Raw genomic sequence first — 13,490 nt, forward strand, 5'->3', positions numbered from 1 at the left:
ATCTGACTCTCAATGCTTGCTGGGAGTTAAATGATGCAACATATAAGTATAAGAAAGCACTTAGGATGTCTAGGATATAATAAGTATCATAAAAATATGAACAGTTATTATCTGGCCACACAGGAGGAGTCAGAGAGGCCTTCTCAGAGGAGGGAATTTCTCAGATGGGTTTTGAAGTATGAATAGGAGCTCACCAGGTGACAGATATCATGCATCCATTCATTTTCTTAGTCAACAACCTCCTTGTGAGGGATCCTTGTTCCAGATCATGTGCTGGGAGATCCCTGGAACCCAACAAGTCTGACCTTGACCTTTGTGGAGATACCGGTATCAGGGATGTTGGTCAAACCCAAGACTTGTCCTCTAAAGTCTCCAAGCTGATAGAGGAGGCAGAGAGGGATACAATCCAGGGTGATCAGGGAAGCAACAGAAGAAGGAAGAGAGTGGGTGAGGACTCTGAGAAGGATGACATTGAACAAGGACCTTCAAATGGCTGGTCTGATTGCTTCCATTTGCTGAAGCCCAGAGAGGGAAAGGCACTTGCCCAAGGTCACACAGCATCGAAGAGTCTCCTGATCCTGGACTCTGGGTATTTTGAGGACCAGGTGAGATGCAAGAGCTACAGACCTGCCTCTTTGGAGGCCCTTCACTCAGAGACACTCAACACATGCAAGTCCCACACTCAGATCTGCACATCCCTCCACAGACAGCGATGTTGTCAGAGTCATCTGCCTCTAGACTTTATATTTCCCCACAAGCACAGCACACATATCTGGAGACCCTCCCCACTTTATGTACCAGTGGGTGCTGGCTATGATGGGAACACAGACATGACTTGGGGTGAGGCCCAGCCCTAGAGGGGCTGCTGGTCTGTGAAGCTACCAGCAGACAGATCGTTCCATTGTAGTGTGATCAGAGCATCAATATGAGGGAGAGGATATGGTGGCCAGACAGAGGGTGGGAGTGGAGTGAGACTAGGGAGCCTTTTTTTAAAAGATCTATCTATTTATGGGGGTAGGGGAGAGGGAGAGAATCTTGAAGCTAACTCTCTGATGAGCATGGAGCACAGAGCTTGATCTCACGATCCCAAGATCATGACTTAAGTTGAAACCAAGAGTTGGACGCTCAACTGACTGAGAAACCCAGGTGCCCTGATTAGAGAGCCTTTTATACACCCAGCAAAGACTGGGCCTTGGGAAGCTGGCCTGGAGTTCTTAGAGTGGAGAGATGAAGAGAAGGAATAACAAGCAGAAGGTATACCATGTGCAAAGGTACGGGGGCATGAAAGACCATTGATCCATCCATCCGTCTGTCCATCAGTCCATTCATTCATATGTCAGTCCATTTATGCATTAATTGATTCTTCCATCCATCTGCCCATTTATTTATTTATTGATCGTGTATATACTCCATTCATTCATTTATCCCCCCATCCAGTCATCCATTTCCTCATTTATCCATTTATTTATTCACTCATCCAGTTATTCATTTATTCTGTCAGTTACACACCTGTCCATTCATTCATTTACCCAGAGTACCAACTGTCCCATCATCCTTCTATTCCAAATGTCACCACCTCAAGAAGCCTTCCCTGACTCCCTTGCTAAAATAACAGCCCAGGCCCATGCCTTCTCTCATCCTCTTTGACTTTTTCTTCATAGCCCTTACCCTGATTTGCTAATGTGCTCTATAATTATATGTTTGCTCGTTCAGTCTGTGTCTACCACCAGAACACACTCATTTATTCAGCAAGAGTGTATTGAACATCTCCTGTCTGCTAGGCTCTGTTGTAGGCACTGGGGATGGCAGAGGACGAGATGGACAAAAACCCCCACCAGCACGGAGCTGACATTCTAGTTGGGGGCATCAGAGAATAAATAATGAATGTAATAAGCAAACTACTGGCAGAATGGAGGATACTATGGTGAAAGGAAGGAAGGAAGGAAGAAAGGGAAAGGGAAAAGAAAGGGAAGGGAAGGGATGGTAGGAGAGGGGAGGGGAAAGGAAGGGAAGGGAAGAGAAAGGAAGGGAATGGAAGAAAAGGGAAAGGAAGGGAAGAGAAGAAAAGGGAAGGAAGGAAAAAGAAAGAAAGAAGGAAGAAAAGAAAAAAAAGGCTGAGCAGGTGAGAGGTATCAGGAGTCCAGGGGAAAAAGTGCTCAGAAATGTCCTCACAGAGAAGGTAGTATCTGAGCAAAGACTAGAAAGAGAGGAGGGGGCCACATGGTTAGGTAGGGGAAGAGCATACCAGTAGAGGGAATGGCATATGCAAAGGCCCTCAGGCAGGGCTGAGTCAGGTGTGTTTGGAGCAAAGGAAGCCATGGAGAGATGGCAGGAGATGATGTCAGAGAGGGGACAAAGGGGGCCAGATGGTGTAGGGCCTGTGGGCCCTGGTGAGGACTTTGCTTTAACTGGGTGAGACTGATGCCAGGGGTGGATTTTGAGCAGAGGAAGGAGGGGATCTAACCTAGGTGTGAGCAGTTTCCCTCTGCCTGTGTGTAGTAGATCGTGATCTGAGTTCTGTGAGGGCTGGGATTATGTCCCTGTAACCTCCATTTCCTCAGCTTCCAGAACAGGGGTCTGCAAACTCTGGCCCACAGGTCAGACCCTCCCACGTCCTGTCTGTGTAAGCAAAGATTTAGGGAAACACAGCCAGACACATCATTTACGTGTTATCTACTGCGGTTAACTTGCTGTAAGGGCACCGAGTGTTACAGCAGGGACCACGTGACCCTCAAAGCTGAAAATATTTACTGTCTGGCCCTTTCCAGAAGAAGAGTGTGTTGACTCCTGCTTTAGAACAGGCCTGGCACATAGTAGGCACTCAGTAAATATTTGCGGTTGCAGAACTGGACCCATCATTCATCTGCGACCCTCGAGAGGCCGCCAACATGCCCTTGTCTCAGAGCCACTTCTAGCTCTGAGTGACATGCAGGAAAACAACAGCCCAGCAACCAAAAATAAAATACTGGAACCATTCAGATCCTTACCACAGAGAGAAAATGTCCCAGGCAGGACTCTGGTCAGGACATTTAGCATGCTCTTTGTCCCTTCTTTTTTTTCTAGTAAGACTTGGGACACCGTGACTCTTGGCTTTGGCTCAGGTTGCCATCTCAGGGTTGTGAGATCGAGTCCCACCTGGGGCTCCCTGCTCAGTGGGAAGTCTGCTTGAGACTCTCTCTCTCACGCTGAAAAAATAAATAAAATGGAAAAAAAAAAAAAAGAGACTCTCTCTCTCTTCCTCTTTCTCTCCCTCTGCCCCGCCCACTGCTTGCTTTCTAAATAAACAAACAAATAAATAAATAAACTCTTTAAAAAGTAAAAAAAAAATTTAATTAAAGAGAAAGTAAAACCCCTACCCCCACCAGGCACAGGAGCTGCTCCCCCAATTTTTTTTCTGGTTCAGTCGGTAGAGCATGTGACTCTTGATCTCGGGGTTGTGAGTTGGAGTCCCACATTGGGTGTAGAGTTACTTAAGAATAAAATCTGACCAAAAAAATCCCCCTAGATTTTTCTTCCATAGAGCAACCCCCTCGCTGGTTCTCCTGTCTCCTCCCCTCTCAGTTCCGACATTTTACTTTGGTCCATGAACTTAGCTCCCTGATGGCTTTTATCCCGCAGCTGTGCTGCCCATTACTCAGATTCTGCATAACAAGGCAATTATGAATTAAGAATAATAAGGTCTGTGCCAGCCTGCGGAAATCCCTCTCCTTGTCTGGGAACTTGGAATGCTCCTTTATTCCCATTTCCTTTTTCCCTGATACATCCATCCTGATATTCTATCACCCCCATTTTCTGAGTCCCCTCTCTAGTACAGCTTATGCTACACCCACAGAAGAGTCATATCTGGCCCTTGACAGCCTTAGGCTCACAACCTAATGGGGACAATTCTAGTGCTGGGGTGGAGATGGATGCCTGGTGGAGATGCCTTGACCATCAAGGGAATGAGTTTGGGCTTTCTCCTGAGGACCCTCAGTGGCAGACTTGGAATGGAGGACAGATGGAGGGCTTTAAATTGATTTCCTAGGTCCCGGCCACTCTCCAGTAGTTTCATAGAATGATTCACATTCCAAGCTTAGGAGCCAGACTGCCTGGGTTCAAATCTGGGCTCTGATTACTTCTAGCTGTCCAATCTTGGGCTGCCTTCTCTCAGTGTCCTCATCTGTAAAATGGGTATGACACTAGTACCTACTACTTAGAGTTTAATACAGTAATACATTTAATACAAATATATTAATACATTTAAGGACAGCACTGTGCCGGGCACACAGCTATTAAAGTGCTTACTTAGTACAGGCATGCAGCTCATAGAACATCCTCAGCAAAACGAAGCTCAATATTACCAGTCAGTGATGTCATCAGTTACCCTTCAGATTGAGTAGAACTAATGACATCTCCAATTTAGACCCTTAGTGGGAATAATGACATCACCAGTTGCCAGGTAGATTTAACCCTCACTGGCATTGATGACATCACCAGTCACCAGGCAGAATATGGTTAGAATGCAAGTGCCAGAGCCTTTCCTGTTTGAATTTCTGTGGTGTCCCAGTTCACACACTCTTCCCTGGGGCCCACAAGTACACAGGATTTCATCTGTTTTAGCCTTAGTTTTCTATCAGTCAAATGGGGATAATGGCCTTTGCCATTGCCAAGCAAATGCGTTGGGTGTTGGATACTTGCTCCTATGTCTGTCCCCGCCCCAACTCCATCTCCTCTTCCTGCGTCTTTGATCCCTGTCTCTTACCTCTCAACCTTTCCCTTTCTCTGGCTTCTTTCCCTCGTGGTAGACTTTTTCTCTCTCTCTGTTGTTGTTTCTCTCCTGCATGCTATCAGAAGGGTTTGTAGGGCAACGAGTAACAACTGTAATAATAATTACTGTTTATTCAACCCTTTCCTGATGTCAGCTGCACACTAGCTTTTTGCGTGCATTAACTCGTTTAGTTCACACAATGCAAGGATTTGTTACTATGGATTCAACAAAAACTTGAGCACCTACTGTATGCCAAGCCCTGAGGATCCAAAACAAAGACCCTTGCCCTCTTGGGACTTATATTCTAGTGAGGAGACAGATGATAAACAGATAAACGCATAAATACTTCCAGTGCTATGAGGAAAAACAAAGCAAAGTCAGGGGAGAGAGTGATGAGGGGAATTGGTTTATACAGAATGATCAGGACAGGCCTTCTGGAGCAGGTGACATTGTAGGAGACCTGACATTGGAGGAGAGGCAGATATTCATGCAGAACCCGGTTTGGGGGGTGGGGCGGGGAGAGGATTCCTGGTGGAAGAAACAGCAAATGCAAAGGTCCTGAGGCAGGGCCATGCATGGGGAGTGTTTCTGGAAATGAGGAACACCCAGGAGGCCAGGGTAACTGGAGAGGAGTGACAGGGAGAGAAGAGGGAGGTGAGATTAGAGAGGGCCCGAGGGGACATCACACAGGGTCTTGTGGGCCACGGTGAGATCTTCAGCTTTTACTGAAATGGAGCCGTGAAGCACAAGTTTCTGAGCAGAGGAGGGGTTCAGTCTCATTAGAGTTTGACAGGCCACCCCAGCTGCTCATTCCTTCAGGAGCTTTGGTACACACCAATAAAGTGGGGACATGGCTCAGAAACCAACCATGCAGGGCTTTCCAGCAACAGATTAGCTTCAGAGGTGGGCTCCACCTCAGGGGTCAGTGGGGCCTTTGCTTTGTGAACTTGGGAAGTCATCTGCCTTTACCTGAGCCTCAGTTTTCCCATCTGTAAATTGGGAAGCATTAACTACCATTTGGGTGTATCACGGTGGTTAAGAGCACGAGTTCTGAAATCAAATTTGGCAGGATCGAAGCCCCTGCTCTGTCACCTGCCAGCTCCATGCCTTTCGACAATTAACACCCTCTTTCTAAGCTTGGGTTTACCTCATCTGGAAGATGAAGATCTTAATTCCAAGGGGTAGTTGTAAGGATTAAATGAGATCATGCAGGTAAAACACTTAGCATAGCTTCTGGCATGCACTGGGCACTCAATAAATGATCATTATTATTACTGACGTTATTGCCCACACCTCCCTGTGAGGTGGGTGAGAGCCTGAGAGAGGGCCTGGTACGCGGTCGGAGCTCCACAAAAGTGAATTCTCTCTCTCGTCTCTCCTGCCCGCCGGCTCCCGGGGGACCCAGGCATTCCGGCCTCCAGCTTCCCCCCCCCCCCCCACGCCGGCCCTCACAAAGGCCCCCATTCATGCCTCGCGCACAAAGCGGTGCATTCACCGGTGTCCCTCGGGCCTCCCGCCCCCGGCCGCCCCCCGCAGCTCGCAATTGGTTGCCTACCCTGCCCGTCAGGCCTGGGGTCCTGCCCACGACCGCGCCGCCTGGCTCCGCACTCCGGCGCCGTTCTTTTCCCACGGCTGGCACTCTCCGACAACTTCTGATTGGCCCGGCCCGCCAGCCTCTCCTCTTGATTGGTGGGCGCATCCCCCACGGGCGGGGCCGTAGCTTGTCGCAGCGGGGGCCGATTGGCCCCTGCCATGCTCATGTGGGCGGGGCTTTCCTGGCGGGCCCACCCCTCTTTCTCCCCAGGCCGAAGCCTCAGGACGGCCCTGGAAGCCGGTGAGTGCTTGGGGTTCGCAGCCTGCCGGAGGCGGCAGAGCGGGACTGGGCCTGGGGAGGTTGGAGCCTAGGGGCTTCGAACAGGGGCCCCGAGGGCCGGCGCGGGCGGCTGGGGAGAAGCGGTGACGCGGCCACTCACCTTGGGCGCTCAGCGGGACAGCGGCGGGGGGTGGGGGGGGGCGGGGCGTCTACACTCACCCCCAACTCGAGTTCCTACTGTGTGAAAGGCCGGGTCCGGGTCCTCGCTGGGGGTCCCGGGCCTATTCCTCAGACGAGGAAACTGAGGCTCGCTTTGGGACCTTGGACGCTCTAATACCTGAGTCATGGCCTTCAGTCCTCCGCCTCCAGATAACGTGTCTCGGTTCTCACGTGTAAAAATTGCAGCCCAGAGACAGGGGTCACCACTGGCAGAGACAGAACGGTAGGGAAAGACACATTTGAGCACTTATGATGTACTCGGGCGCTTTTATTTTTACAAGTAAATAATTTATATTAACTCGAGAGGGGTTATATTGTACCCATTTTACAGGGAGGGGAAAACTGAGGCTGAGCAGAGGCAGTGACTGAAGAGAGACGGGGTTGCGACTAACACTTTGGAGACTGTGTGCTGGGTCCCTTAACCTTTTTAATCTCATAATAGTCCGCTAAGGACGGCTGTGGTCCTGTGGTGGAGATGGGGAGGCAGGTTCGAGAGAGTTAACCAACGAGGAAGAGGAAATTGATCCCTTTGAGGACCCAGATTCCTCTTTAGAATGACATAAAACTGTATGAGCTTGAATCCCAGCCCTCCCTCTTAGTGACTGTGCCCTTCAGCGCATGACTTCCCCTCTCCGTGCCTCACTTTCCTCGTTGGACGAATGGGGAGGCTGATAGTCCCCATCGTATTGTTTTTTGTTTTGTTTTGTTTTTTGACAGAGAGAGAGACAGACAGACAGCACAAGCAGGGGGAGCAGCAGAGGGAAAGGGAGAAGCAGGCTCTCCCGCTGAGCAGGGAGCCCCAGGAGGGGTTTGATCCTAGGACCCTGGGATCATGACCTGAGCCACCCAGGTGCTCCTCACATTGATTTTTGAGATCATTCTATGAATTAAAACCCCGAGAGCTGTTCTAAACGTAGAAAAACACCGGCACAGATTAGATGCGCTTACCCCTCCTTAGTCCTTATTCCACCCATGAGAAAACTGAAGCTCTGGAGGCCAGAATAACACTTTGTGGTCTTCTTTGGTACTCTTAGTACTCTCTGTGGATTGTGTTGTCCCATTTCCGGGGTTAGGCATACTGAGGCTCAGAAAGATCTGACGATGTCGTGAAGCACTGCTTTTTTATTAAGCACTGGGCTGGGGGCCTTTTCTCCCACATCATCTTATTCATTTCTTTGGCCGCAACTCACGCACAGGAAAGCTGAGGCCCAGAAAGCTTGAGTGGAATTCGAACCCCGGAGTCTTCAGAACTCTCCGTCCCGCGTGTCCTTGATTTTTGCCTCCCGGGAGGAGGAGGGGCGCCTGGGGCTGCCGCTGCCGCCGCTGCAGCCCACCTGGCAGAGGACTCTTCCTGTCCTCTCCCCACCCCCCCATCCCCCTGTGAAGGGCTTTAGCAGCTCCAGGACCCGCCCCCTTCCCCTGAGCCGGGCAGGTGCTGAGTGACATCAGAGCCGGGCTCCCTCCGGGTGACGCGACGTGGCCCCGCCCCGCGCTGGACCGCGGAGGTAGTCGCACCTGAGAGTTCAATCGGCCTGGGGATTCCCGTGCCCCCTCCCCATCTTCCGGATTCCCGCACGGCCGGTGGCCCCAGGTAGACCCGAGGATTCGCGGGTTAAGGGGGCGGCCACAGGGCGCTTGGGTCTCCGGTAAATGGGGGTTGGGCGCTTGGATTCCTGGATCTGAGGAGGGGAGTTGGGGGCCAGGAATCCCAGGTCTGAGTGAGGACAGCACTGGGAGCCTGGGCTTCTAGGCCTTGAGGGACAAAGGCACTGGGGCCAGGACACTGGATCTGGGGGGGCCCGACTCCTGTTCTTGAGGAAGGAGGGGGCTGGAGGCCCGCATTCCTGAGTCTGAGGGAGGAGGGGACTGGGGGCCTGGACCCCTGGGTTTGAGGGAGGAGGGGCTGAGGGCCCAGATTTCCGGGTCTGGCCACGGAGGGGACTCTTGAATACTACTAGCACTAGGCTGAGGTCAGAGGGCTGGATGCCAAGGGCCCGGCCCCTGCCCCAGGGGCGGATCCCTGGCTCCTTTTCCTTTTCCAGCCCGGCAGTCTCTGCCCCTCCCAGGGCAGGTGAAAGCACCTGTCCCGGTGACAGTAATGAGCCCAGGCAGAGGTGATCCTGCCGGCTAAGGAGGGCGGGGCTGCCGGAGGGGCTCAGCCATTGGGAGTCAAGGCCTGCGGGCCCTCCCCATCAGGGCTGTTGTCAGTCCTCAGGATTTGGATGTCCCGTCATCCTCACCTCTAGCCCAGCTGCCCTAAGGTGAGGGGGTCCCCGGGCTCATGGGTCCAAGGGAGGAGGGACTGGGGGCCCTAAATCCTGGCTCTAGGGAGGGGAGGCATAGGGCTGGCCGGTTACAAAAATTCCCAAACCTTTCCTGGTCAAAGGCCACGGGCTGGAGAGGGAAGTTAGCGGGTGGGGTAGGGTGAGGGTAGGGGCAAAGTCCCGGGGATGGGGCTTGGCTCTGGGTGGATCAGGGCCTCACTGAAGGCCGGGGGTTAGCCTGGGCAATTGGGAGCCTGGGGAGTGGGTGTGTGTGTGTGTGGGCAGGGGAGAACCTTGCTGCTTGAGGGCAGAAGCCATCCATTTGAGGCCTGAGATCACCAGGACCAAGGGCTGGGTCCTGTGTAGGGGCTCTGGGTGAAAGTGGGATGTGTGGTGTGGAGGCGAGTTTCCCGGTGGGAGAGGCTCTGAGGGAGAGCCAAGAGCCTGATGGGACAGATGTGGGGATGTCTCGGGGGGGCTGGGTGTGGGTACGTTGGAGGTGGGGGTCCTGGAGGGCAGAGGCAGAAACATTGAGTGGGGGAGACAAAGATTCGGGTATTCCTGTGACTTGTACAGACATTTGTGGTGGAAGGGGAGAATAGAGGCAGACTTCTTCAGGAACAGGGCACAGGCAGGGACGGAGAGGGCATTTGTCGTGACTGATGCTTAGAATGCCCTGAAATTGCTGTGGGCTATTTGCTGCTGCTCTTTGGGGCCTTGGAGGGCCAGGAGGGGTCTAGCCCATTCTGGCTCACCCCATGTCTCCCTTACAGTGCACAGGTCACACTGGGTTGTGGCTGACTGAGACTAGAGGTGGCTCGCCCCCAGACCAGGAACTTCTCAAGGCAGGGCCCCATCTGAAGCATCTCAGGGTCCCCAGACCCTCACACCGGGCAGAGCCTGGCATCTGAACAGCCTGTCAAGTGAATGTTGAGTGAATGCAGAAGTAAATGAATGGGGCCACTCTCCCGTCATGGAGAAAAGGAAGCTGGGTTGCAGGGAAGGAAGGAACTGATAACCAAGGCGTGAGATTTGAGTCTGTTCTGCAGTTGTGGGGTAGGCCAGAGGTGATCAGGGAACCGAGTGACAGAGATCAGATTGACGCCTTCCTAGGGCTTACATCTAAGAGGCTGATGTCCTCATCATGGCCCAGTCTGGTGCTCTTGGTCCCCAATCTAACTGCACCTACCACCTCTTCCCCCTTGTTTACTTGGCTCCGGCCACACTGGCCTCTCACGATGCCACAGACACACAGGCATACTTCTGCCTCAGGGCCTTTGCACTGGCTCTTCTCCCAGCCTGGAATGCTTTACCTCTCAACATTCCCATGGCTCACTCCCTTCATCTCCCTCAGGTCTTTATTCAAATATCACATCAGAGAGGCCTTCCCTGGCCCTCCCCATTAAAACTGCAGCAGCCCTCAATCCTGACATCCCCTGTTCCCTGCTTTCTTTTTCTCCTTGACATTTACCACCCTTAACATACTATATAATTTACTTATTTATCTTTTTATCTGTCTCCTGGGATTAGAGCATCACTATCTAGTAGGAATAGAATGCAAGCCAACTGTGTAATTTAAAATGTTGTAGTTGCCACATTAAAAATGGAAAAAACTCAAAAGGGACAAGGGTTGTTAATGTTAATGATATATTTTATTTAACGCAGTGTATTCAAAATAACTATCATTGCAATGTATCAATCACCAAATATAAAAAATACTAATGAGTTTTTTTGTTGTACCAAGTCTTTGAAATCTGCTGTGTATCTTGTACTTAGAACCCCTGTCTCAGTTTGGATTCTCCATTTCAACTGCCCAGTAGCTGTATGGGACAGTGGCTCTGGAACTGGACAGCACTGGGCTAGAATGCAAACGCCTTATGTAGGCAGGGATCTGTTGCTCGCTTCTTCCTGGCTGTATGGCCAATGGCTTATTAGATAATTATTGAATGAATGAATGGAATTGGTAAAGGAGATCTGTGGACCCATTTTGCAGATGTGTGATAAGACATCTGGTGAAGAAAGGCGGTGGGGACTGCCCGGGGTAGGGGGTGGGGTGTGACCTGGGCTGGGGACGGAGCCCCACCTTACCTCCACCCTTCTCTCCCCTGCAGACCATGGCGGCAGTGACCTTGTCGGTCCCTGGGCGGAAGGCGCCCCTCAGGCCCAGCCCGGTGCCAGAGGCCGCCCAGCCGTATCTGTTCGCACCCAGTGTCCCGGGAGCGGGTGGCTCTCCCGGGGGCGCCAGCACCTCACCGCAGGTGGAGTGGACGGCGCGGCGCCTGGTGTGGGTACCCTCGGAGCTGCACGGGTTCGAGGCGGCAGCGCTGCGGCATGAGGGCGAGGTGGAGGCCGAGGTGGAACTGGCCGAGAGCGGGAGGAGGCTGCGGCTGCCACGGGACCAGATCCAGCGCATGAACCCACCCAAGTTCAGCAAGGCCGAGGACATGGCCGACCTCACCTGCCTCAACGAGGCCTCCGTCCTGCACAATCTCCGCGAGCGGTACTACTCGGGCCTCATCTATGTGAGTGGCTGCCCGCTGGAAGGGCATGGCCCCGGGGGGGGGGGGGGGGGGAGCTGGGTGTCAGCCCCAGCGTGAGAAGCCTCAGGCCCTTTCTGCTTGGGATCCCATGCTGTGCGACTATTCCCACACGTAGTGGCCAAATTATAAATTATTGGGTTGCCAGAGCGGCCTCAGACGCCACCTTATTATTTTCCTAAAGTGTGAAAAATTCCAAATTCTCAAATAGAGCACATCAAAGCGTTTTGAAAAAGGGATGTGGGTCTGTCTTACTAATTAATGACAACCACCGAGGGTGGACTGCACACCAGGCCCTCTCCTAAATTCCCTTCCATATATTAATTCACTTCCTCTCACTGTACACAAAGCAGAGCCTGTTATTAGCTCCATTTCATCGAAAAGGAAACTGAGGCCTGGAGAGATTTCCTAACAATAAACACTGACATTTATGAAGCAGGCACTAGGCACTCTTAAATGCCTTGTCTCAATACACTCTCCCAATTATAAAGCATTTTGTCCCAGTTTTAGACGGAACAAACACAGAGGCCCAGAAAGGTCAAGTGCCGCAACCAAGGTCACTCAGGGGGACGTGGCGGACCTGGGTGGTCCAGCAGCAGGTGCCATCCCTCTGCTGTGGCACCTCTCAAGGTAAAGACGGGATTGACGATAGTGAGATTGACTCTGGTGGTCGCCTGTCTGTTGAGCCTCGAGTATCGCTCACATTATTAAGCTCTACAGAGAACAGGTGGAGTAGGGAGGGGCCGTGGCTGTGGTTCGTAAGCCTGTCTCTGCACTTAGAATCACCTGGGGAATTTTTTTAAAAAAAGTCTTAGCACCTGATCCCCACCCTCCCCAGGTTAAATCAGGCTTTCCGGGGCTGTGGCATGGACAATGGCATTTTTAATAAGCTTCCAGGGTGGTTCTAATGGGCAGCCAGAGCGTTATTAGAGCAAACAGGATTAAAGAGATTGACAAAGAATGTCGACAATAATAATGAAAAATAATAATAATGGTGGCTAGCAAATATTTATTGAGCCCTTACCATGCGCCAAGTGCTGTTCTAAGTACTACGTGTGGATTATCAGCGCACCTCTGGGCCGGGGACTGCTGTTGTCACCTGATGTTCAGGAATGTCAAGTGACTTGGATCCCAGGTCACCCAGACAGGAAAGAGTCGGGGCGGGATTTGAACCCAGGCCGCTGGCCTCAGAATCGCACTCCAAACAGCAGCTTAGAGGGTTGGGGTCTTCCCGCCTTGCATTGACCACCCCCCCACCAAGAAAAGTCTTTAAATACCTAGCTAACACCCTCAAAGGAAAGGTGCTGGTTTTATATTTAGGGGGAGAAAAAAAATGTTGAAACTAGTGGGAGTAATAAAAGAACATTTAACTCAGTGATGAGATATATCAAAATATAAAAATAAACAGAGTGGCCCCAATATCTGTCCTATTAAGGGTCGCAAATCACAAGCTCAGAATATTTTTATGAGGTCTGACTGCCGTTTGGGAAGGAGGAGACCATGGCTGGAGGGCTAGTGGCTGGCTCAGGGTCCCCCGGCTTGAGGTGGCAGTTGCGGGGTTGGAACTGAGGGCTGTCTAGCCCTGAATGGGGCTGGGAACCTTCTCCAGGCTGCACGGGCCCCCGCTGAGTCCTCGCTCACTTTTGCAAACCCTGGGGAAGAGGCCTCACTCAGCCCAAGCCATTCCCCTGGATTTCACAAATGGAAGCGAGATGGAAGATTCCAGAAGACTAGACAGGAAGCTAATTGGGCCTGAAGAATAACCATTAGCACCTAGTGAGTGCCTGGTTTCTCTGTCGGGTGCTGTTCTAGACTTTCTGATGTGATCTTGCTGACCCCTGCCTCCACACACGACTGTGAGTTCGGAATTAGCACCCATTCCCCGACCTGGGAGAGGAGAAGCCATTGGT

At 51.8% G+C, this 13,490-nt stretch overlaps 1 protein-coding gene across 2 annotated transcripts in view; it reads left to right on the forward strand.

Annotated features, from left to right (window-relative positions):
- Window positions 1-13,490, forward strand: part of MYH14 (myosin heavy chain 14) — a 97,534-nt gene that overhangs the window by 5,608 nt on the left and 78,436 nt on the right. Inside the window, exons 1-2 of one of the 2 annotated variants that reach the window (XM_045988201.1) lie at window positions 8,248-8,370; window positions 11,155-11,565. In XM_045988201.1, coding sequence (XP_045844157.1) covers window positions 11,158-11,565 — 408 coding nt within the window. In that variant the 5' untranslated portion in view covers window positions 8,248-8,370; window positions 11,155-11,157. Of the gene's footprint in view, window positions 1-8,247; window positions 8,371-11,154; window positions 11,566-13,490 lie in introns of those variants that run through there. The other variant, XM_045988200.1, reaches the window with a different exon arrangement.

The sequence above is a fragment of the Meles meles genome, chromosome 19, assembly GCF_922984935.1.
Source record: "Meles meles chromosome 19, mMelMel3.1 paternal haplotype, whole genome shotgun sequence".
Taxonomy (NCBI): Eukaryota; Metazoa; Chordata; class Mammalia; order Carnivora; family Mustelidae; genus Meles; species Meles meles.